We start from the raw sequence: 20,513 nt of genomic DNA, 5'->3' as shown, positions 1-20,513 counted from the left end.
AGTTGGTTTTATTTAGCAGCACTGCAGAAATATTATTGCATGGGTATGTTATGGTTCATTTTTAAAAGGATAAAAACAAAAAGAACAGCTTCTGGAGGCGTACCTCACTGTTATGCACACTGGGAATTTTAACTGTGCCCCAAAAGCCTATCTTAGTGTTTTCTGTTTCTGCATTGTATGCAGTCAAAACAGGCTACTAAATTTTACTGTCACATTTAACCACAGCAAATGGCTTATCTGAACAGAGGCTCTGGGTGGGTTGATAAATCCTTTAAGAAGAAAAACCTCTACATCCCAAGTTTAAATAAAACAAAATGCTTTTATAGAATAATTGAGCAACACACGACTCAACTACTTGGCTTCTGTTACAACCAGTTTGAAATAGGTACTGTGATTTTTACCTTCCTCCAGTCTGATTTTAAAACTGTTATGTAGTAATTATTTTAAAGTCTGCATCCCAAACCCTAGCCCTGTAAGCAAGCTTTTGGTGGAAGTCCTTACAAATGCTTGGTTTAACTCCTAAAGTGTGCAATACTTGTTAGGGTGATTTTTTTTTTTTAAATTGTATATGGTACTAGAAGAGTCGTCTTAATCATTCATCTATCAATGCCAATGCCTGCTATGATATGCTTGTAGCTCATATATACATACATCTGGTTAGTGATATCACAGGGTGTCCTGACATCCATCTTCAAGAGCATCTTATTTTTTGCTGCACTGACCTCAGGAAGTGAATTTAAATCTTCTGGGGTAGAAGGACTGATTTACAGATAGCACTGAATTGGGGGGTGGCATGGTCTGTCAGATTCCAGACTGCTTTTGCATCTCACTGATGAACAGAGTCTTTGCCTTGAAGTTATTTTCCAGTCAAAATATTTTTAATTTAACACTGTATTTGCGATACATTGTATGGAAGGTATAATGTAGCTGTGTAACCTTAAGCCATGTAAGCTCTACATCTTATGGAAGGACTGTAATGGTCCAGTTACAAACAGGAAGAAGTACAGAACTATTTATCGATAGCAAATTTACTTTGAGTACTTCAGAGGAAAGCCTTTTTGCCCTAAGTGTGGGAAAGAAAAAAAAATCCAGAGGAACTCATTTGGAAACATGACACTGCATTGCAAGTACAGAATTACTTTGCTACTTTTTTAAACACTGCATCAGAGTAGATCAGTTGGCAGTCTTAAATCTCCTTCCAGTCTTTCTCTAAGAAAGATTTTTCTCACCCTCCCATCCTTTACCCTTCTGGCTTAAAGTGGTAAATTTTTCATCCTGTTTGTAGACCTGTGCTCTTATTTTAACTTTTTTGTTCCCACAGCAACATATACTGGAAAACAAGTTGATCTGCCCTTTTTGTAGATTTAAATTTGGAGTGGAGGGTTAAGTTCCATTCTAAAATTCACTTGTTCTCACTTTCTTAGTGTAACAAATACAACGTGAAAGAGGCATGTACAGACAAATGTCTTTGCTAACTGTACAGTAAGTATAGCATGTTCATTGCAAAGCTTCATGTTATTGCTGCTGCAGCAGCAAGATATCCTCAGTAGGATAGTCACTTTCTCCGAAGATACAGCTTGAGTGGCATTTGCACATAAAATGTTGCTGCTTTTTTGTTTGTTATCTGAGTTCTAACTTCTCCAGTGTAAAAACCTCTCCAGAGCCTAAGTTAGGGTTTACCACAATTCCAGTGATCTTCAAGTATGGAATTACATCTGACCTGTTTCAAACAGGAAGGTGTTTGTAAATCATGTTTACAAAGTGTAGTTTACTACAAATTTTAACTGATTTCTGATCAGCGCTTTCACAATGCTTTCATCTTGATATGTTTCGTGATTCTGATATGAAATCATTTAAGACTTGAAAAACCCATGCATCATAAAACTCAACTTTTTTTTCCACACAATGTCTTCAGTAGACAGTGACTTCTGGATTCAGACCAATCAATAAAGGGGATCAGTTCTCCATTTGCTTTTCCTGTGTCTCCCTCTTGTTTTGCAGCATCAAGCTATGTTCATGAGAACAGGCAAAACACTTCCCTTAGGGGTGCTGCAGGGTTCCCAGTTAACACTGCTGGAGTGTCTAAGGTCTGCCACTTAAAAACTAAAAACCAGAACTTTAAAGAAGATTAGCTCTAATGTGTTAGAGTCTTTCTGTTAGTACAAGCATGCCTGTAACAGCCATATTTTTACTTCCTAGCTTGCTGAGAACAAAGCTGTATATGTGACTTGAGTTTTTCCAGCTTCAATGAACATCTACTCTAGAAAACCTGCGTGCCTCTTCTTAGCTCAAAGTTAAGCAGAGCTGAAGCCACTAATACTACTGTAAGTAAACTAATAATGATGCAATTAACATTAAGGGTTGTATCAAGCAGCTGAAGTTCTTACAAATGGGAGGTTAAAATGATGCTTGGTTAGTGACAGAATTACAGTTAGTTCTATATGGATTTGATAACTTCTGGTTTAATTCTCCTTTGTCTTTAACATTAGGCTTCCCTGGAGGGCAGAACTGAAAAATTCTGTATAAGCAGGCTGTTCATACTAGATTCACATGAAGGCATGTACCTTACAAACCTGATGGTATGTACATACTGTCTTTTCCAACAGGAAGCCTCAGCATTCTAGCACTGACCTATTCAAGAACAGAGGACAGCTTTGGCACTTAGTGTGCTCTTGACTGGGGTAAGGTAGTGGAGTGTTTTATTTCTGACAACAGCTCTGTTTTGGTAACATCATCTCACCCCGCCTGTGAGAGGGCATATTCTATATTTGGATACTAAATGCTGTGAAGAAAAACACTTGATCTTCAGGCAACCTGTTTGAAAAGGACATGGAGCTACAGCTCTGTCATAGTATGGGTATAGTCTGGGGAATGCTCTGTTGAAGTTAATACATACCAAACTGTAGCACTGACAAAAGTACACCCTGTTGTGCTAGCCAGCATGTGAAGAGTGAGACAATTCCTGCCTGTTCTCTTTTTCCTGACTTAACTTTAGTATAGCCATGTTCTGAAACAGAATACTTCTGTCAACAGTCAGGAGTAGCAAATGACTACTCCTTGACTTAACTACAAGTATTAATACCAGGCTAGACTTGCACTTCACTGGCAGTCAAGACAAAGCTAAATTATTAGCACTGTAGGTTACTCTAACCATAGACTACACCACAAATTTACATAGTTAAGATTTCACAACTTTATTTCGGGCTAAGTTGTTTGGCAATAACAGCCCTTCTTGTTAAGCAGTCCTTAAAACTCCTCATTGCTCTTCCCCTGGAGAATTGCACCAAACTGTTCCCAGGCTGCTTCTACTGACCAACCCTTGCTGCTGTCAGCCACCTCAAGGGTGGACTCTGTGGCCAAACTCATTTAAAGCCCTTTCTCCTCTTGGCCAGCTCAGCTAGTTCTTCCTGGATATGCTGGACAGAAGCAACATCTCCCTTCTGTTGTGCCTGCTTGAGAGCTTCTTTGTACACTTGCTTTGCTTGCAGAAAGTCTTCTGTCAAGAGGAAAAAGTGGTATGGCTAGCCAATTACATCACCCATTTTCAGAGTCCCCTCCTGAAGCTGACCGCATGCAGAGGACAAGCAAGGACTACTTGGAATGCTTCAAGAACTAGGGAGGTTCAGAAAATATCCAACATAGGGTGCCAACTATGAGAGCTAGACAGCAACAGTGATGATGGGACAAGGTGCTGCTTCAGCATTAAAATCTCATAGAAACAAGTCTCAACCATGTCTTCTGTCCTTTTGGAACCAGTTACTGTATGTACAGGACAAGGGAAACTAGATTCCCTGGCAACCTTTTTAGTCAGATGCACCAGTACTGCATTTATCTTGGAAAGGATCCTTCAGCAGCTGAATTCAATTTGAACAACACAGGTTGCCTACTCAAAGTCAGCAGACCTACTGCTTAAACTAAAAATATTAACAAAAAATAATGCTATAGTTCAATCCTACAATACAGGTATCTGCAGTCAGCACAAGCACAGTGACATAGGCTGGACATTTATTTACTTACCTTTGTGCATCAGAATTGCTGCCAGGTTATTCAGCACCATGTGCTCCTCAGGGTGTTGAGTCTCCTTCGCCAGCTCAGCTGCCCTCTTCACATAGGAGTATGCCTCATCATAGTGCCCCTGGGCATCCAGTACAGTTGCTAAGTCATTCATCAGGACCACAGTCTGCACGAGGACAGAAAAGGAAGCCTCAGAGCAAGACTTATGTAAACATCTGGGGCAGCAGGACCACTGCATTCATACCCCATCACACTAGTAAAAGTAGTATTTCCCAGAGAAATTTTCAGTAAGAAAGTGTCTTTGTATATCAGCATGCCACATGCTCATTCTTCCTGGCAGGAAAACAGAACCTAATTTAGTGCTGTGTACATTTGAGGTCAGCAAAGCTGCTTTTAAGGCTGCCTTATTCCCTAGAAGATTAGCCTTTCTTTCCCTAGTAGTCCTACTACCATTGTACACGTCACCTGTGGATGAGTCTCTCCCTGAACATCATTTGATATCTGCAGAGCCTTCTCATACATTTTTTGGGCCACTGGGAGCTGGTTAATGTTTAGGAGATAGCGAGCATACGAGTCTAAGCTCATCCCAAGCAAGAGACGGGTGTTGGCCTTTTCTTCAGCTGCAAATAGAGAGAGGAGTGGAAGTGATCACTTTTACAAGATCAAGCATGAGTCTCCATCCTCCAAGAGTAGGAAACTCATGCAATGTGAAGACAATGGATTGACATGAAGATGGTGCTTAGACAATATGGAAAGCAACATCAAGGACAGAGAAATGGATAAAAGATAATGAAAGAAGCCTTTGGCAGACAAGGCAGTCCCACCTGGTAAGACATCCTCAGGCAAGTCCTTTTGTTTGGCAATCTTCTCCTCTAAGGTCAGGACGCAGAACTCATAGCCAGCCAGGGCTAATTTGTGCCTGCAAAGTACAACAAGTCAGCAAAGCAAGGCTTCTTCCATCCCTGAAGGGATGGATGTGAACACCTTCAATCCCTCATTCTAAAGGGCCTGTAAGACAACTTTTCCCCTTCACCAGACCCTTCTTGCCCTCAGTGCTCTCTTCATGATCATGGCCTGGGCCCTTCTCTTGACCCCATGGGCAAAGGAATCTAAGAGGTGGAGAGGGCCCCCTCTCCCACCAGACAAGGCCAGCTAAGGCAACCCATGCCAATGCTCCACTGAAAAAATGAAGTTACCAGCCACTAACTGCTTCAAAAGCCTTCTGTCCTGCAAGGTATGGATTTAAGACTAAAGAGCTATGTCCTCTATGGCTACTTCTGCCCTAAGCTGGGCAGGTCATAACAGCAATCACTGCGCTGCATGACAGTGGGTAGGCAAATATCACGCCTGTGAGAACCTTTATGTTGATGGTATCTTGTCACATCAAAGCTTTCTCAGGCACTCTATCCTTAAAGAGCCTCTGCTTGGCCACTACCACCACTGTGGAGCTGAGGTGAAAGCAAAAGATGCCTTTAGCAGGGAACTCACTGTTTCTGAGCAGCATAGATACTGGCCAGCTTGAGGGACATCTCAAGGATTGCATTGTCATCCTGCCAGGAGGACACACAATGCAACTGTTACTCTTCTTGCATCTCCCCAATAGAAACATTATTTTGTCAGAGAACAAGTTTAGACCTTAAAAATCCCCATCCTGTTGTCTCCAGAGCTGTTATCCATTAAAGGAAGTTCTTGAGAAGCTGGGAAGCTCATAGCTAATATTGCCAGTTTCCAGTAGGAGGTATTACAGCACAAGAAATAGACTAAAGAGTTGTGCACCACACTGTGAATACTTGCAGCTGAAAGCCTTTATCAGAACATACCTCTTTCGTGTCCCCTGCAAGCAAATAGCTCATACTTGCTTTGTAGAGCTTTTCTGCCTGAAATGAGAATTTTGAAGAGAATACTGAGCAAGGATGGCATGTAAAACAAAAGATCTCTACCCTTTACCAAGGCAGGCTCCTGGGAGAAACTGGTCTCACAATTTGTGGCATTTACATTGTATGTCAAGACCAGTTAGAAGTGAAAAGCTAACCAGAGCTCACTAGTAGGGTCTGTTCAACTTCTACTTTAGGACTGCTACACCAGCCATGAGTTTACCACATCTGTGTACTTTTAGGGCTTTCACGGATGCTCCTTGGGACAGCCAGCTAAATGCTTGGCTGTGGCATTTGACAGTAAGAAGTATTCCTTCCCTTGCACACCATGTTGGAGCTCAAAGTTTAACTCTGAAAGCATCTTTCTTAGCAGCATGTGCTCCATGGGACTGCAGTCCTAAGGCAAATTATTCTGCTTTGGACTGCACGATCTCTGCCTCACAACTCTCAGCATGCAGTCTGTCACACCTTGATTATCTTGGACATGACAAGACCTTGCACAAGATGTCAGCCTCTTAAAATTCAGAGGGGAAAAAACCAGAGTTACTCACATTGTCCAGCTGTCCCTGCATAAAGGCCACGTTTGCCATCTGGAAGAGACAGACAATGCTGAGGCTCCACAAAGGCTGCAGGGACCAGCCATGACACAACTGCTTTTCCTTCTACCTCCGGCTCCACCGCAGCCCCAGCATATGGCACTACACCCCCCACCCCCGAAGGGAACTGCAGCCCCACGGCGACTTCTAGCTGGGCCAGACACGACACGGGACAGCCCTGAGCAGGAGGGCGGCCAGGTCACACCCCCCCGCCCCCGGAGCCTTACCATGCTGTAGGTGTAGACGATGGCTTTCCTGTTATCCGACTGCTGCGACAGCCGCAGGGCTTGGTGCAGAATGTGCTCGGCCTCCCGCAGCTCACCCTTCATGACGCTGAGCTGCAGCGAGAGAGGGGAAAGCCGAGGGGCCCGTCACCCGCCAGGGCCCACGCGTGACGGGCTCCCGGCCGCCATGTCCGCGGCCCCGCAGGGGACGGCGCCTCACCTTGGCTCTCTTCAGCAGGAGGATAATGGCGTCCTCGCCGTCCTCCTCGGCGTCCCTGGGGAAGAGGGAGAGGGCTGCGGGGCGAGGGTCACCGGCGACCGCCGCCCGCCCCGCCTCGAGCCGCCCCGGCCCGCGGCCCGCCTCACCTCCCAGGAGGGCCAGGGTACCCCCGACAGGCCGCGCCCACCGCCGCCGCTGCGCGAAACTCGGCCCGCCGCCCTCCGCCCCGCGGGCCCCGCCGCGCCAGGCGGTCCGGGGCGGCGGGAGCCCCGCGGGGCAGCGCCGGGCGGCCAGGCGGCACAGGGCCCGCGGCAGCCCTGCCGCCAGCATCCTCCTCCGCGGGCCCTTTAAGAGCTCGCCCTCGCCACGTGATGCGGGCCGGTGCGTCACCCGGGGCAAAGGGCGCCTGTTGCTATGGAGACGCGCCCTCATGGCTGCGCGGCCACAGGTAGGCCCAGCCCCGGCCCCGGCCCCGGGGTCGCCGTCCCAGGACCGGCGGCTCTAAATAGCTCCGACGCGGCTCCACCGTGCCGAGGGAGCCCCCGGGGACCGCAGCAGAGAGCAGCCGCCGTGCGGGGCGGCGCTGGCGCAGCTCCCGCTGCCGGGGCCTGGCAGCCGCCGGCCCTTCCTTGAGAGACCCCCAGTGCGGCTCGCGGGCCCCGGGGGCAGCCAGGCCCTCCTGCCGCAGGGTCGCGGGCGGCGGCGGGTGGGCTGTGCGTTCTCCTCTGCCAGGAACCGCCTTGGCCCAGCGCCGAGACGCTCCAGGCCAGAGCCTCTTCCTCTTGCCGGCTGTATCACCCCTCCACCCGTCCTTCCACGGGATCTGTTTATACGTGGGGGTATCTGAGAGGCACCCGTACATTTTTGAGAAACCCTTTGTTCTGAGAAAGTGTAAAAAACACATTTCAAAAGGTGCTGAGGATGCCCTTTCCTTGGCTTCATGCAGGGTTGAAATAGAGTACTGCCCAGATAAACTGTCGCGGTGTATAGCATCTGCAGTGACCTTATTGATTTCCCACTGTCTCCTGTTCTTGTCTGTCTTGCTTCCAGTCGTGAGGCCAGTCCCAATGAGATGGAGAGTACCTTGCCCGCAGTAGCAGAAGAGCTTTTGAAAGAGATCAAAAAGGCTTTTCAGGAGACCTCACACGGTACGTAAAGGAAAGACAGAACCATCCCAGCAGGCAGTGAGCCAGTAATACTGGCACTGTCAAGCCTTCAGGTAGCAATGAGGGTTGTGGGCCTCCCCTTGTTTGCATCTTCTGCAGACTCTGTCACATAAGGGGTGGCCTTCCCTTTCAGGAGTGGCAGAGTAAGATGTTGAGGCCATATGGTTTTTCTTGCATGCTTTTAGAAGCAGGCTATTACTTATAAAAGTACGTCTATTTGAGCTTCCTCTTTTCTTTTTAAAATTAATCCCTGTGGTTCTGAATGTATATTTAATTGCTGTACTTGATACAACTTGTCTGGATACAAAGGGGTTTGAAGCACACGTAATGTGTAACCTTCTAAAAGTCAGGCCCTTCCAAAAATTAGACCAGGTTGGACGCTTTTTTGAACGTGGACCTAGGGCGGTGCTGCTTGCTTAGAGCTTGTAGCGTAAGTGGTTGCACTTGAGGGATGATAATTTACATACTTCTAGGTAGGCATTTTGTTGTGCCTACTGTACTGCTGTTTTTATAGACCCACTCATTTAAAAACTAGAGCTGAAAGGGAAATCTTCATAAAAACGATCATGTTTTATCACTGACCGGCAGAGGGTGTTGTGTTAGTGATCCCAGGGCAAAGAACAACTTTCCAGTTGCTTGAAGGAAGCAAACATAAGCCAACGGTTAAATCTTGGCCAATTCTAGCAGCTAGTTAAGAACAATTACCTTCATTGCACTTTGGATTACTAATGTAGTTCTGTAATCTGTGCTGAAAGAATATTACTGTTTGTGTTTACTTGATAAGTAGCGCAGAATGGTTCTTCCTAAGGAAAGTGTCTATTTAAGGAATGTTTATAACTGCACTAAAACCAACCAAATAAACATTCAGAGAAGTCTGTTTGAGCACTACATTTGAGTGCGGAATGGGCAGAGACTTCATGTCTAAACTGCCAGAGTGACTACATTGACAGCTTTTTGGCATACTTGCAGTATGGCTCCTGTCAGGTTAGAGTAGATCCAAAATCTACATGTGACTGTTTAAAAGAGCTTTATAAATCCTGTTGTAAACTAGAACAAAAAAGTCAATGTTCCTTTTAAGGTATACTTCTCCTTAAAGCACCAAAATAGTACACTGGGTCATAACTGCAGAAAGAAATTGATCAATCACTTTGGAGAATTAAATTAGAATAAAGTTGGAAAAGTCAAACCAACAGTGTAAGTCATAGAGAATATTTTGAATTGTTGGGACAAAGGATTTTAAAGTCAAAAGTACCGATCTTCCAGTGGAATACAGAGATGTAGTACACTGTGTCCCATTAGTGATAACAGAAAGATCAGATTGGGTGACCAGAGCATAAGCTGTTAGCTACAACAAACAGGCTAATTTTCTTAAGTGTAATTTTCCATCTTAACAAGAAGTTCTAATAAGTGAAGACATTATGTTTCTGTGTGCTGTATTAAAAGCTATAAACTAGTGGCGCCCTGCAAGACTATGCTGGGAAAAGAACAACATTTTTAAAGTTTTGATGCCAGAGTTTTCAACTCATGCCAAGAGAGTTTCAGGGAAACCAATATATATATTTTTAACCGACTTCTTAAAGTGACAGAGTAAGATGTTGAGGCCGCATGCCTTTTGTTGCATGCTTTTAAAAGTAGGCTATTATAAAAGTAAGTATATTTGGGCTTCTGCATTTCCTTTTAAAATTAATCCCTGTGGTTCTGAATGTATATTTAATTGCTGTACTTGATAAGTGCCTTAGCACTACAATAGCAGATCATTTTGCTGCTCCTTGTTGCTTTTTGGTGGCTAGAAAGGATGGCTAGAGCACTGCAGTCCTGTGTGGCCTCTGGGGGTCCATCAGGGAGACACTAGCCTCCCTGTGATGTTGATGTCTCTCACAGTGGGGAAGTTCAGCAAAATCACGCTTTGTTTTCTTTTTGTTGCAGTCCCCGATGACCTGCTGCTGGGGTAAGTATCTTTTGCTTCAGTTCTTGTCCCAAGTGTCCTGCTAAAGGGCAGTTGATAATCTGCTCTCATCATCGTACCGCTATTTTTTTCCTGTGTTTGACCAGTACATGTTCCTCATGCACACTTGCTACGTGTTTTTGCTGGTGGTGGAAATGAAGGTCCAAAGAGACGATCTCAAGGATTTTTCCAGAGATTCATGAAATTATCTCTGTATCACTGAATCTCCTGTGATGACTTGCTCTAATTTGGGTGGATTAAACATGCAGAAACCCAGAATGTTTAACCTGAGCTCTGAGTCCACCCTCAGATCTGGAATGAGTTTTCTGTGAGAGCGGACTGTGTTTCAGAGTGATTCATGCCACTGAAGTGCTGTATCTCTGCTGCGTTCATATCATTGTGAGCACAGCAGCATCCTGAGATCCCTTCTTCTGTTTGAGTCATGGGCGTGTGTGATAGGAAGGGAGAAGTGAATGTATCATCTCTCTGCACAAGGGGATTGTTAACTTGCAGATTACCCTGAGAGTTTTCTTCTATTTAGAAGAAGCCTCAGGTCAGCTTCATCATCCTCTCATTGATTGAAGCCTGTGAATATGTCAGCCATTCTCAAGCAGTCTCCTAAGAGATCCAAGCTTCACAACTTCTGCAGCCCTCACTAATTGGTGTTGAAGGTAGAGAAGAGGCGCCATCACAGAGAGAGAGGCTTTTCAGATTAGTCTTTAACTTTGTATTCCTGCCTGCCTGTAATTTAGCCAGGACAGGAGATCACGAGGAAGCCTTCAGGCCTTAATGTCTTTGGGTCTAAAGTTATCTAACATAACACTTGTGAAGGGTATGCATGCTGGCTCCCTCTTCTGGGACCACAATGGCCTTTGAAGGGTGGGATTATATTTGACAAGGCTCGTAGCTTTTTGTTTCCTTCTTGTCATAAAAGAAAAGAGGAGGAAAGAAATTCCCTTGTTAAGTTTAATAACGGTTGGGTGGTAACTCTTGGCAGTCAGACTTCCAGCAATTCCTTGTGACCAGCGGCTCAGAGTATTCTGATTTAGTTTCTGAATCTCTTCCAAATCTCTGAAGTCCTTGAGTTTCCTTTGGGCATTCCCCTTACTTATTTCCTGTTAGATTGATCGAATTATATACATGTAAAAAGAATTCCCCAAATTTGAAAGCGTTACTGAAAGTCATTAAACTCCGACCTCTTATAGTCCCCAACCTAATCATTAAGGAATGTCTTACGTTGAGTGTTCCCCCACCCACCTCCTCTTAGTCCTCAGATGAAGCTAATCCTTATTGCCTTGAGTTTGTGCAACTGAAGTTTTGGTCTTCCTGGAATAAGTCTGTCTGCTTGGCTTGTTATCAATGAGGTTGACTCAGACACATAGGTCAGCCATGCTGCTGAGACGCCAGGGCTCTGCCTTGGCTCTTTGTGTCTTCACTGGAGTTGGGAATGTTCCTCTGCTTTCTCCTGTTCTGCTTATGTTTTGTACTATCTTTTCATCACTGCTGATCTTCTTGTTGTTTACCCTTGTAACTAATCTCGACTACAAAGATTCTTCTCAGTGGATAAAAGGTCTGTAAAGTTAACTGAGTTGCCCCTGAGCTCTTTGGGACACATTCAGAGCAGCTGGATATACAGGTCTAGAATAACTTTTAAGCCTATGAGCTAAAGGTACAGATGTCCATACTTGACATACAGCTTATCATATACCCTTGTATAGCAGGGGATGTGCAGACAGTGAGTATGTAGGTGGAAATCACTGTGCCTTCAGGACTCACAGCTCTTTATTTTTCCACTTGCTGGTGTGGAATTTTACAGCACTGAGCACAGCAGCGGCCAGACACCAGCATGTGCCTCCATGGTGCTGCCTCACAGGACCAAGGTCAAGGAGGGAGTTGTGTAGAGGCCATGTTTTGCAGGAAGCAAATATGTACCTGAGCAAACCTGGCTAACTTCATCTTTACCCCATCCCAGGCACTCTCTGATACGTAAATGCTGTGCAGTGGTGCATCCCTGCATGACAATGAGTCCTGCTTGGAAGGAAAGGAAAGGGAAAGGGTTTTAGGGAGAGTGGAGTGACATAAGGCATGTGCTGTCCCTGGGTGTTCATCTGGAATAAATGTGCTGTCTCTGAGCCCTGCTGGTAGCTGGATTACAGATGTAAAACTACTGTTATCTCGTGGCTCCACGTGCAGTGGACTGTCTTATGTATTTCCCTTATGGTCTTTAGCTTCCTATTGATGCAGTTTGGTGGGTAGAGAAAGAATAATTTATACTTCCGTTGTGAGTGTGATAGAGGAGATGCGATCACTACAAAATGACTCATTCATTCTCCAGGGTTTAAACCAGTTTCCCTGGGATGAGGAAGGAGCCCTACTGCTGCGTTTCCTATTGCTCAAGGAGCTATTTATCATCGTTGCTCTCTCCTTGCTCTGAGGCATGGTGTGTGGGCCATGACTGGAGGTGGGATTCAAGACCAACTGATCAATAATCTGATCCAGGGCAACTCATCCAGGACAGCCTGTATGTACAACTAAGGTGTCCCAGAGCACGAACCCCTTTTCCCCTTAGCATTAGCAAGTCTGCTTCCATGTGCTCTTGTTTACCTGGTGCTGCCCCCACTAAAATCCCTGTCTATGTTCATTGTGCTCGTGTGACAGTTTCATGGTTTACTGCAACAAGGATAACTGGGCTGCATGTGTGACACTGCCTGTTGCCTGTAACCTCTGTTGGATCCTCAGCACTGTGCATCCCCCAGGATTTTCTTCCTGCATCTTCTCTTTGCCAGCCTATCTTGCTTTTGCTGCCAGAGGTGCAATTTCCCCTGAAGAAGACCTAGCGTATTTAGGGTGCTTGGCAGAAGCAAAATTTCCAGCTTTAGAGTCTAAACTGGTTAAGTCCCAGTGCTCTGTCTACACAGAGTCTGTAGCGGAAGAACTATGGCAATACTAACAAAAAGGCTGATCAGATCACTGTAAAGACAACCTGTGTCTCTTGCTTCACCTACACTCCCTTTGCAATAATCTGTGATCTGTAAAGGGACTGTCAAGCCAGAAATGCTGCTCAAAGATAACTCCTTACCTACATGGCTAACACTGTCTCACAGTCGTAGGGACTGACTAAAACATCTCACTTCTGTGCCTCTGGTGCACTTTGTCTCATTTTAGTTCAGGACAGGAACCACTTCATGCCCTGTTTGTGCAGCAGGCAGCCAGAATAGTGTTTGGGTCATAGTGCTGAAGAAGAAACACATAAGCTGTAATGTCCTCTGTAAGAAAAATCTTTAAAATGCCTTGTAATTAAATCTGAGTGGGATTTTGCAAAAAAATGTGGGACTGTTTGGGAGCAGCTTGGAAATTTGGAAGTTCTCTTAAGAATATAAAAAACCAGCTCCGAATAGCTGGCAGCGTGGAGGCTGTCCTTAAGGACTGAGTCCTAGGATTTTCTCAGAGGGACAAGGCAGGGATTGGTGGTCACTTGGTGAAAGCCAGCAAAGCTGAGAATGACAAATGCACTTCATTGCTTGGTAGCATAATTAATGGAGCTGTAACTGGTGGGATTTTGAGATGCAATGGGAACTTTTGGCTCCAGGCCTTCTGGACTCCACAGGGCTAAATCGCATGGATTAAGGCTAAGCCAGGTGGTATCTTTTTGTGGTGTGACCTAACTGGAGACACGTTCTCTTTCAGGCTGAAGTTCATATTTGGCCCATCTGCTGTCCCAGCTTTGGATTTGGTGGATCAGCGTTCTGTCACCCGAGTCATGTCCCCCAGCGGAAGAACTGCATACCAGGTACACACTGTTTTTCTCCTCTTCACTCTTACTTTCTGATGGTTTCCAGCTGACACGTGAGCCAGTATTTTCCTAACTTGCAGAACATGGAAGGGCACTTGGATAAACACAGAGAGAATATCAGTGTTTTACAAACTCCTAAAGTGATACTGGAGAGCAGTAGCCACGGACTAGAATTAGAACAGCATGGTACACTACCATTTTCTTTGTGGCTCCTAGCCAGTCAGAGACAATTTCTTATGTGTTTGTGGGTATCATGGTCAGAAGGAAGTTTTCCAGGGATTGCTAATTTTGCTTTATTACTTTCATCCTATCTAGCAAAGGCAGTTCTTCCTCTTGACAAACTGTACACATGGAGTGTTATCTGCCATCAGTGCATTTCTTTCCCTGTTGCACTCCAAATCCTCAGTGTCCTAAACATTCTTGACCTCTACTTGGTGATAGGATCCTAGCTGCCTGGGAGGAAGCAATACAGGCCAAATCCGTGGGTTTCATTCTAGTTCGCTGTAGCCAAGTCTGCGAATCACAAAAACATCTTCATAAACTGGCATTTTAGGGAGAAGTGCTCACCTTAGCCCTAAAGATCCAACTCCTCTTACAGCACAAGGACCGGAGATGGAGCTGAGGCTCATTAGGTGAAGAGAGGAGCCATTGGCACTTCTTTCTGACTTTCCTGTGGTATGGACAATTCCCTTGCTCTACTGTGCCACAGCACCGGTGGCATCTCTTATGGGGACAGTCTGGCCGTTCTGTGAGCTGTTGATGAGCTGCATCCAGCCCATGGGGTCACAGAGTCAGAGAGACACTGTGTGCTGTGTCCTAGCTAAGGCAGAGGGACCCTGTGCCCATAAGATTTTGGTGAAGAAGCACTCAATTCCGTCTACTTAGCACTACTAAACCCCTCAGATACCACAGCCCCCTCCATTGCTGAACCTCGTGCTGTGCTTTTTCACACACCAGAGAAGGGGGAATCTCTTTGCTCACTGTTGTAGCAGCCAAGAGGAATATTTCCAAATATCCTCCCTGCAAAGGGCCTTCCCTCCTTCACTGGAGGTGCTGAGATGCTTTGGGGTCATCTAGGGTAAGAGAAGAGCTGTGAAGCTAGGCCTGAGTAATGACACAAACGTTCTTCACGTGTTCAGAGCTTGCGTTGCTTGATTTGCACATGGAGTCTTTATCGCTTCTGGGGCCTTGGAGAGGACATCGGCCCCTCCAGAGAGGCACGATTCATAAACATACAGGGCTCAGGAACACAGCCTTTGATTTTAGTTGAGGCCTTGCCTGTGGATATTTGGTAAAGCCTAAGAAGCACTGCTTCCAGGACCCTTAGACAGCAGCTGCCTCACTAATTGAATGCTTAAAGGCTTTTCCTTTTCTGCTGTTGCTCAGCTGAATATGCCACTGGGCAGAGAATGGTCATGTTCTCCTTGCAGAGCTTTGTCGGGCCATGCAGGCTAAGGCAGAGTTTTGCAGGGTGGGATGCGCAGTCTTCACTTAGCACCCTTTTGTGTAAAGGATGAGGGGAACTGCTGTCTTCCCAGGGAGCCTAAATGCGTGCTCACTTGCTCACAGCTTTTCTGCAGCATAGTGGAGTTATCTGTATCTCTTAGATGCAGGAAGCCTCATGAGACATGGAGGAGTTCAGAGAATGATGGTGAGAGGGCTTTGATGTGCTGGGTTCTGCCCTGACACCCTGTTCTGGTCTGGGCAGGGTCATTGCTGGACAGTGCTGCATCAAACTGCGTGTGCTGCAGCAAGGCAGGCACCCCTCCACACTGCCCAGCCCTCTTCCCACTGAACTGAGAGGCGAAAAATTCCTGCTGGAGGCAGTCCTGCAGTCACCGAATGGGAGCTGAATGGGAGCTGACTGATTAGTATCTGCTGATGGCCCCACCAGTCGGCTCAACTGGTGCCCATTGAAAAAGAGCAAGTGTCAGAACTGCTCTCCTCCTGCCGCTGCAGGTACAGGGAGCCACCGGTTCCCCTGCGGGGAAGGAACCCCTAGACAGGTAGATCAGGGCTGATCACCAGGAGTTAATGTAGGACAAGCCCAGCCTTCAGCCAGGGACTTTGTAGCTGATGGGTATGATGTGAGTGGGCCTTTCCACCACCCAGGGTCTGTGCCTGTGTCCTCCCAGCTGACAGGCAGCCTACAGGAAGCAGTGCCTGCCTGCAGGTGTGTGCTTCTGAGCAGCATTCCTCTTTAGTGGAGCTTGATTGCTGATTAAGGCCATGCTGATGAGTTCATTAACAGAGGAATCTGAAGAGATATTTTCTCTGGGGGTGTGAGGCTGGTCCCATTGTGAAATTCTTCCTCAGCACAGCTGTCTGAGATGCAGAAACAAAGAGCAGAACCTCCCCTGAGGCCACTGGCTGGAGCAGCGACAGGAAGACAATCTGGGGCCATAGCAACCTGAAACACTGAGTGGGATACTGCACTTACGAGTAGCTGGGTAGTGTCACTGGCTCTTCATTCATGTGTGCATGCGATGTAGACACATATCCCAGCTGTGTGCCCTTCTCCCTCAGCACAGAAGCGGGCCCAGTGCAGTGGGGGGGGGGGGGGCATCCGTGGCTGCCTGGACACATGCACAGTCATCCCTTTCACTTATTTCCCAGAAAGTCAGCTCTGCCATTTGCACCCAGATGTGGTTGAGCTGGAATGTGAGGTGGTGCTTTCACTTGCAGCTGGATCTGGAGAACTGTTCTCTTTGAGGCCATGAGGCTGGTCCTATTGTGAAACTCCTTTGGGTCGTCATAGCCAAATCTGAGATGTTGATACTTCACAGGCTGAAATGCTGTTTGCGTTCTATATCACCCAGCACACCTTAGGTACTGCTTCAGGGGAATATGGCTCTGCTCAGACAGGCCCTAGGACTGCAGCCTGTAATGTAGGCAGCTTTTGCCCTCAGGAACTGAGATGGGAGAAGAAAGAGCCCTCAGTCAAGTGAAAGCTATGATGTGTCATTTAATGCCTGGGCATTAATGCCCTTGCTACTTAATAGAGGAGTAGCACTGATGGGGTATTCAAGGGCTGATGTTACCTCAGAATTGTTAATCATCCCAGAAGAGCTTGTATAATACCTGCCTACGCTGCAGACTAAAGCCAAGCCTTGTAACTCCAGGTCAGGGATAAATAGGTCTTACCTACTGCAGAGATGGTGGATGCTTGCTGATGGTGGAGCTGTGCTGGATTTGGCAGAAGTGTAAGGTGGTGAGCAGGCGGCAGTTGGGGCACCTTTTAGCTATGCCTGAGTTGCAGAAATGCTGTGAGCTGTGGGAGTGAAGCCAGTTAGCAGGGGGAGAGGCAGTGCTTTAGCCCTCCTGCCGACTGTTGCTTGCATTGCTCACATCCTGCACTTTTATTGGATTCTTCTTTTTTATGTCTTTTTTAATTAATTTCCTAGAACTGCATGGCAGCTTGCCCCACCGTGAAGGATTTGAGCATCAGGTCCTGGCACAGGCTGTGGTGCTGCCTAGCTGTATGCTGGTGGCAGCAGCAGCTGCCATGGTGCCACAGCTGGCCCTCCTGCATCCCCACACGCTGGCAGGGACACCACCACCAAGGTGATTTTTCCTCGCCAGCAAGTGCCTGGAGATGAGGGCAGCGGAAGGAAATCTCACAGCATCTCAGGGCCAAGAGAGCACCCCTGTGCCTGGCTTGGCTGCAGCCAGCCAGAAACAGAGGCACCTTTTTCTCTTGGTCTTTAGATTTTAGATTCTGCCTTATTAGGCAGAAGCTGCATTCTTGCCATCTAGGTCAGGATGGGGGAACGCTAAACTCAGCCCAAATCTGGCAGTGTCTGTGTCTTCCCCCCCTCCTCAAAGGAAAACACTTCTGAAGGAAAGGCACCATTGGAATACTTCATCTTGGAAAAAACAATCAAAGGGGCTAGAGAAAAACAAACTTATCACAAGTGAAACAAACTCAGCCTGGAGTATAAGAAGGGCCCAGGGTAAAGGCCAGACTGAAAAAATAATGGTTTGCCCTGAAATGGGAATGTCTTGTGTCCTGAATCTGCTGGGAGTGTGGGGGATTATGAGGCATAGATGCTTCTGTGGAAGAGCTTAAACTTGTGGACATTACCTGTCGGGCAAGGGGTGCAGAGAGAGCTTCAGGGGACAGGGGAAGGCTCCCCTTGCAAGTGCAGCTCTGGACCGGGAGGGACGATGTTGCCCTGGAGGGACTTAGGAGTGCCAGGGGCATCCTGAAGGGGAGCAGCACTCTGCACAGCTCCACTGTCTTTTCACTTTTTTGTGGTTTTTTTTTTGGATTTAGGTGTATGCGTACCACAAACCCAAACAGACTCTAAAGCCTGGTATGGGAGAAGAGTGTGGTGTGCTGTCAGAGCCCAGGGGCTTGTGTGCAGAAGAGGGCACTCTTCTGCCTGGGTGATTACACCCATGTAAATCCCCACCATTCTCCGGAATATCCAGGAAGAGTTAGTGCCAGCTGTCGAGGCCACAGGGCTGACACAAAGTGCTTGCTCTCGCTGTGGCAGATACGAGACACATCATGGCAAATACTCTGTGGTAATAGTGTTTTGGCCGTGGGGTGCACGCAGGTCAGGCCTCAGAGCATTAGTGAAGTCCATGCTATTGAGTGCAGGTTTCTGCTTAAAGTCTGCGAGTGCATTCTGCTCCTGCAGACCCTTCCCTTGCAATAGGAGCAGGCAGAGCAGTTGGCTCTTAAAGTAGCTTTCTAAAAGCTATTTTCCAGTCTTGAAGAAAGCAAAAGAGAAATAATCCATAGGTTGGCTTTTCTATACCATGCAGTCAGCTCCAGCAGCTCACTGTTTGCCTGTCAGCTTCTCCATGCTGGAAACATGCTTCCCTCACCTGGCTGCCTGCATCCTGTGCCCATGGTGCAGAGGGAATATGCCTCAGTACCAGCCTTGTAGTGGAACAGCATGTGGGAAAAGGAGGCAGTGCTGTTCCCAAACCAGAGATGGGGCAGGGAGGCTTCTTCTCTGGAGACTTCAACTTCATTTATTCAGACAAAACTGGATTCCAATAGCTGCAGCTGGTTTTGGGAGCAGCACAGCAAGAGCCTTTGCAGCCTTCAGCCACTGGAGCTGGTTAGAAAAGGCCTCACTGCAAGTGCTCGCGGCTGCTCTCCTTCCATCCCCAGGCCCGTGGTGGCTTTGGATTCACAAATGGGCTTTTTGTGACAAGAGAGTCTTCGTCATCTTCAGCTATCCTGTGTCTGCCAGTACTAGGGGAGGAAGCTCGCTGGAGGGGCTGGCAGCTCACTGTGCTGCCAGCTTTGGGAGAGCAGGGGAAGAGGCTCTGTGCTTGGTGCCACTACCCTTTTCCTGATCGCTTAGCAGCAGCCAAGTCACTGGAGCTGAGGTCTGCTGCAGGCAGGGGTGTACGTACAGGAGTGCTTCCTCGCCTGTAGAGAGAGAAGTGTGTAGAGGCTGTGAGAAAGCTGGGGAGCTTCAAGCTTAGATGCGTCGCTGCAGTGTTTGGGAACGCTTTTGTATTGTGGCACCTGCTCGCCAGTTGCACGCTGTGAGTCACTGTGGAGAGGACATCAGGCCAGATACAGGCTGAGTTAGAGAAATCAAAAGTGAATGCTGTCTCTGACTCCGGCCCCCTCCGGCTGCCTTTGTTTCAGGTCCTTGGGAGCTCAGGCAAACTCTACACCTGCTACAGTTCCTGCCACTTCTGCACGTGCCCTGCTTTTGATTTTACTGTATTGCAGAAAAGCGAGAGCCTTCTGGTAAGTTTTCTGCTTTAACTTGGGGCCGGGACAGGGAGCAGGGGAGAAGGCTGTGCTCTGCTTCTTGAATTTGAGCAGCCTGAAGTTGCCAAGGGAGCAAACACAAGTGTTGAGTTGGCCACGCAGTCTGTGCCTGACCCACTGCATAATCTGGCCTCTGGGAGTCGCGGTATTTGGGTGGAGCTAGGCCTTACAAGGGCTAGGGAGGGCTTTTGTTCTTAATTACACATTACTCTTCTGACTTTCAAGAGATGAATAATCCCTGGTCTTTTGGAACAAGGGCTACTGCCACTAAAGGGACTGCCACATGGAGTCTGGCTGATGAAGTGGTGCAGTTCACCTGGTGCCAGTGAGGAAGGGCTCAGGGTAACCAATTGGTCTGCAATTGTGGGGAGGGCATCAGGAGCCAGTAATGCTTTGCTGTGTGTCAGATCCCTGTATTACATTATCCTGATGGCAGAACTCGCCTGGGGCAACTGGAGCGCCAGCCTGTGCCAAGGCTTGGTGTGCCATGAGGGAACCATGTTCCTGGGAGGGGTGAGCGCTTCATTGGACCCATTCTGGCCAGGATGGATTTTGTGGCTTCCAGATAGAGCATGACATTCCTGCGTTGCTCCTGCTGTTAACTTGGCTGCGCTCTTATTTGCAGTGCAAACATATACTTGCCGTCTACCTCAGTCAGGCCATGGGAGCCTGCCAGGAACTATCTGTCTCTGAGGAGCAGCTGACAAGCATCTTACTGGCTGAGGAAGAGGATGAAGGATGAAGGATTTGAATCACAGGTGGATGTGTTTTCTGTGTACCCTCCCGGCTGTGTAGTTGGCATTTTTCATATCTACAAGGCTGTCAAATGTTCATTGTGGCTGGTAGGTTTCTTCCTGTGCTGCAGCCAAGCGTGACATTAATTAGCAGCCTTGCACTGATGGATTAATTAATAAATGTTAAGAAGCCTGTGTTGA

General features: G+C 47.2%; 2 protein-coding genes across 4 annotated transcripts; one reads left to right on the top strand and one right to left on the bottom strand.

Moving 5' to 3' along the window:
• Window positions 1–3,178: 3,178 nt before the first annotated feature.
• On the bottom strand, window positions 3,179–7,258 carry TTC19 (tetratricopeptide repeat domain 19). Of its 3 annotated transcripts, none has more exons than XM_059829222.1 (10): window positions 7,075–7,258; window positions 6,929–7,002; window positions 6,712–6,822; window positions 6,440–6,478; window positions 5,835–5,891; window positions 5,503–5,564; window positions 4,839–4,933; window positions 4,480–4,634; window positions 4,018–4,180; window positions 3,179–3,496 (listed from the first exon to the last, which is right to left on the bottom strand). In XM_059829222.1, the coding sequence occupies exons 1-10, from the start codon at window positions 7,256–7,258 to the stop codon at window positions 3,363–3,365; spliced, it is 1,074 nt and encodes a 357-aa protein (XP_059685205.1). In that variant the 3' UTR covers window positions 3,179–3,362. The 3 variants fall into 3 exon arrangements, with proteins under 3 accessions (XP_059685205.1, XP_059685207.1, XP_059685206.1); XM_059829224.1 differs by having other exon boundaries at window positions 6,929–6,983; window positions 7,075–7,111; XM_059829223.1 differs by lacking the exon at window positions 7,075–7,258 and having other exon boundaries at window positions 3,179–3,493; window positions 6,929–6,962.
• A 96-nt stretch (window positions 7,259–7,354) lies between these two features.
• Window positions 7,355–20,513, top strand: ZSWIM7 (zinc finger SWIM-type containing 7). Its single transcript, XM_059829225.1, has 6 exons — window positions 7,355–7,376; window positions 7,979–8,076; window positions 10,021–10,042; window positions 13,727–13,829; window positions 19,450–19,554; window positions 20,204–20,513. Exons 2-6 carry the CDS (start codon window positions 8,001–8,003, stop codon window positions 20,318–20,320), a joined length of 423 nt encoding a protein of 140 aa, XP_059685208.1. The 5' UTR covers window positions 7,355–7,376; window positions 7,979–8,000; the 3' UTR covers window positions 20,321–20,513.

This window comes from Gavia stellata, chromosome 25, assembly GCF_030936135.1.
Source record: "Gavia stellata isolate bGavSte3 chromosome 25, bGavSte3.hap2, whole genome shotgun sequence".
In the NCBI taxonomy this organism is placed as follows: Eukaryota; Metazoa; Chordata; class Aves; order Gaviiformes; family Gaviidae; genus Gavia; species Gavia stellata.
Note: the sequence above shows the minus strand (reverse complement) of the source record. Positions and strands in the feature narration are given on the sequence as shown.

What these genes read in the sequence shown, in the direction of transcription:
- TTC19 (XM_059829222.1), bottom strand. Translation starts at nt 7,258, where the DNA reads ATGCTGGCGGCAGGGCTGCCGCGGGCCCTGTGCCGCCTGGCCGCCCGG. An exon ending in TACCCTGGCCCTCCTGGGAG is followed by an intron (nt 7,003 to 7,074) that starts GTGAGGCGGGCC and finishes CTCGCCCCGCAG; the next exon opens with CCCTCTCCCTCTTCCCCAGG. An exon ending in GCCTGAGGATGTCTTACCAG is followed by an intron (nt 4,635 to 4,838) that starts GTGGGACTGCCT and finishes CTCTATTTGCAG; the next exon opens with CTGAAGAAAAGGCCAACACC.
- ZSWIM7 (XM_059829225.1), top strand. Translation starts at nt 8,001, where the DNA reads ATGGAGAGTACCTTGCCCGCAGTAGCAGAAGAGCTTTTGAAAGAGATC. An exon ending in TTTTCAGGAGACCTCACACG is followed by an intron (nt 8,077 to 10,020) that starts GTACGTAAAGGA and finishes TTTTTGTTGCAG; the next exon opens with TCCCCGATGACCTGCTGCTG. An exon ending in GCGGAAGAACTGCATACCAG is followed by an intron (nt 13,830 to 19,449) that starts GTACACACTGTT and finishes CCTTTGTTTCAG; the next exon opens with GTCCTTGGGAGCTCAGGCAA.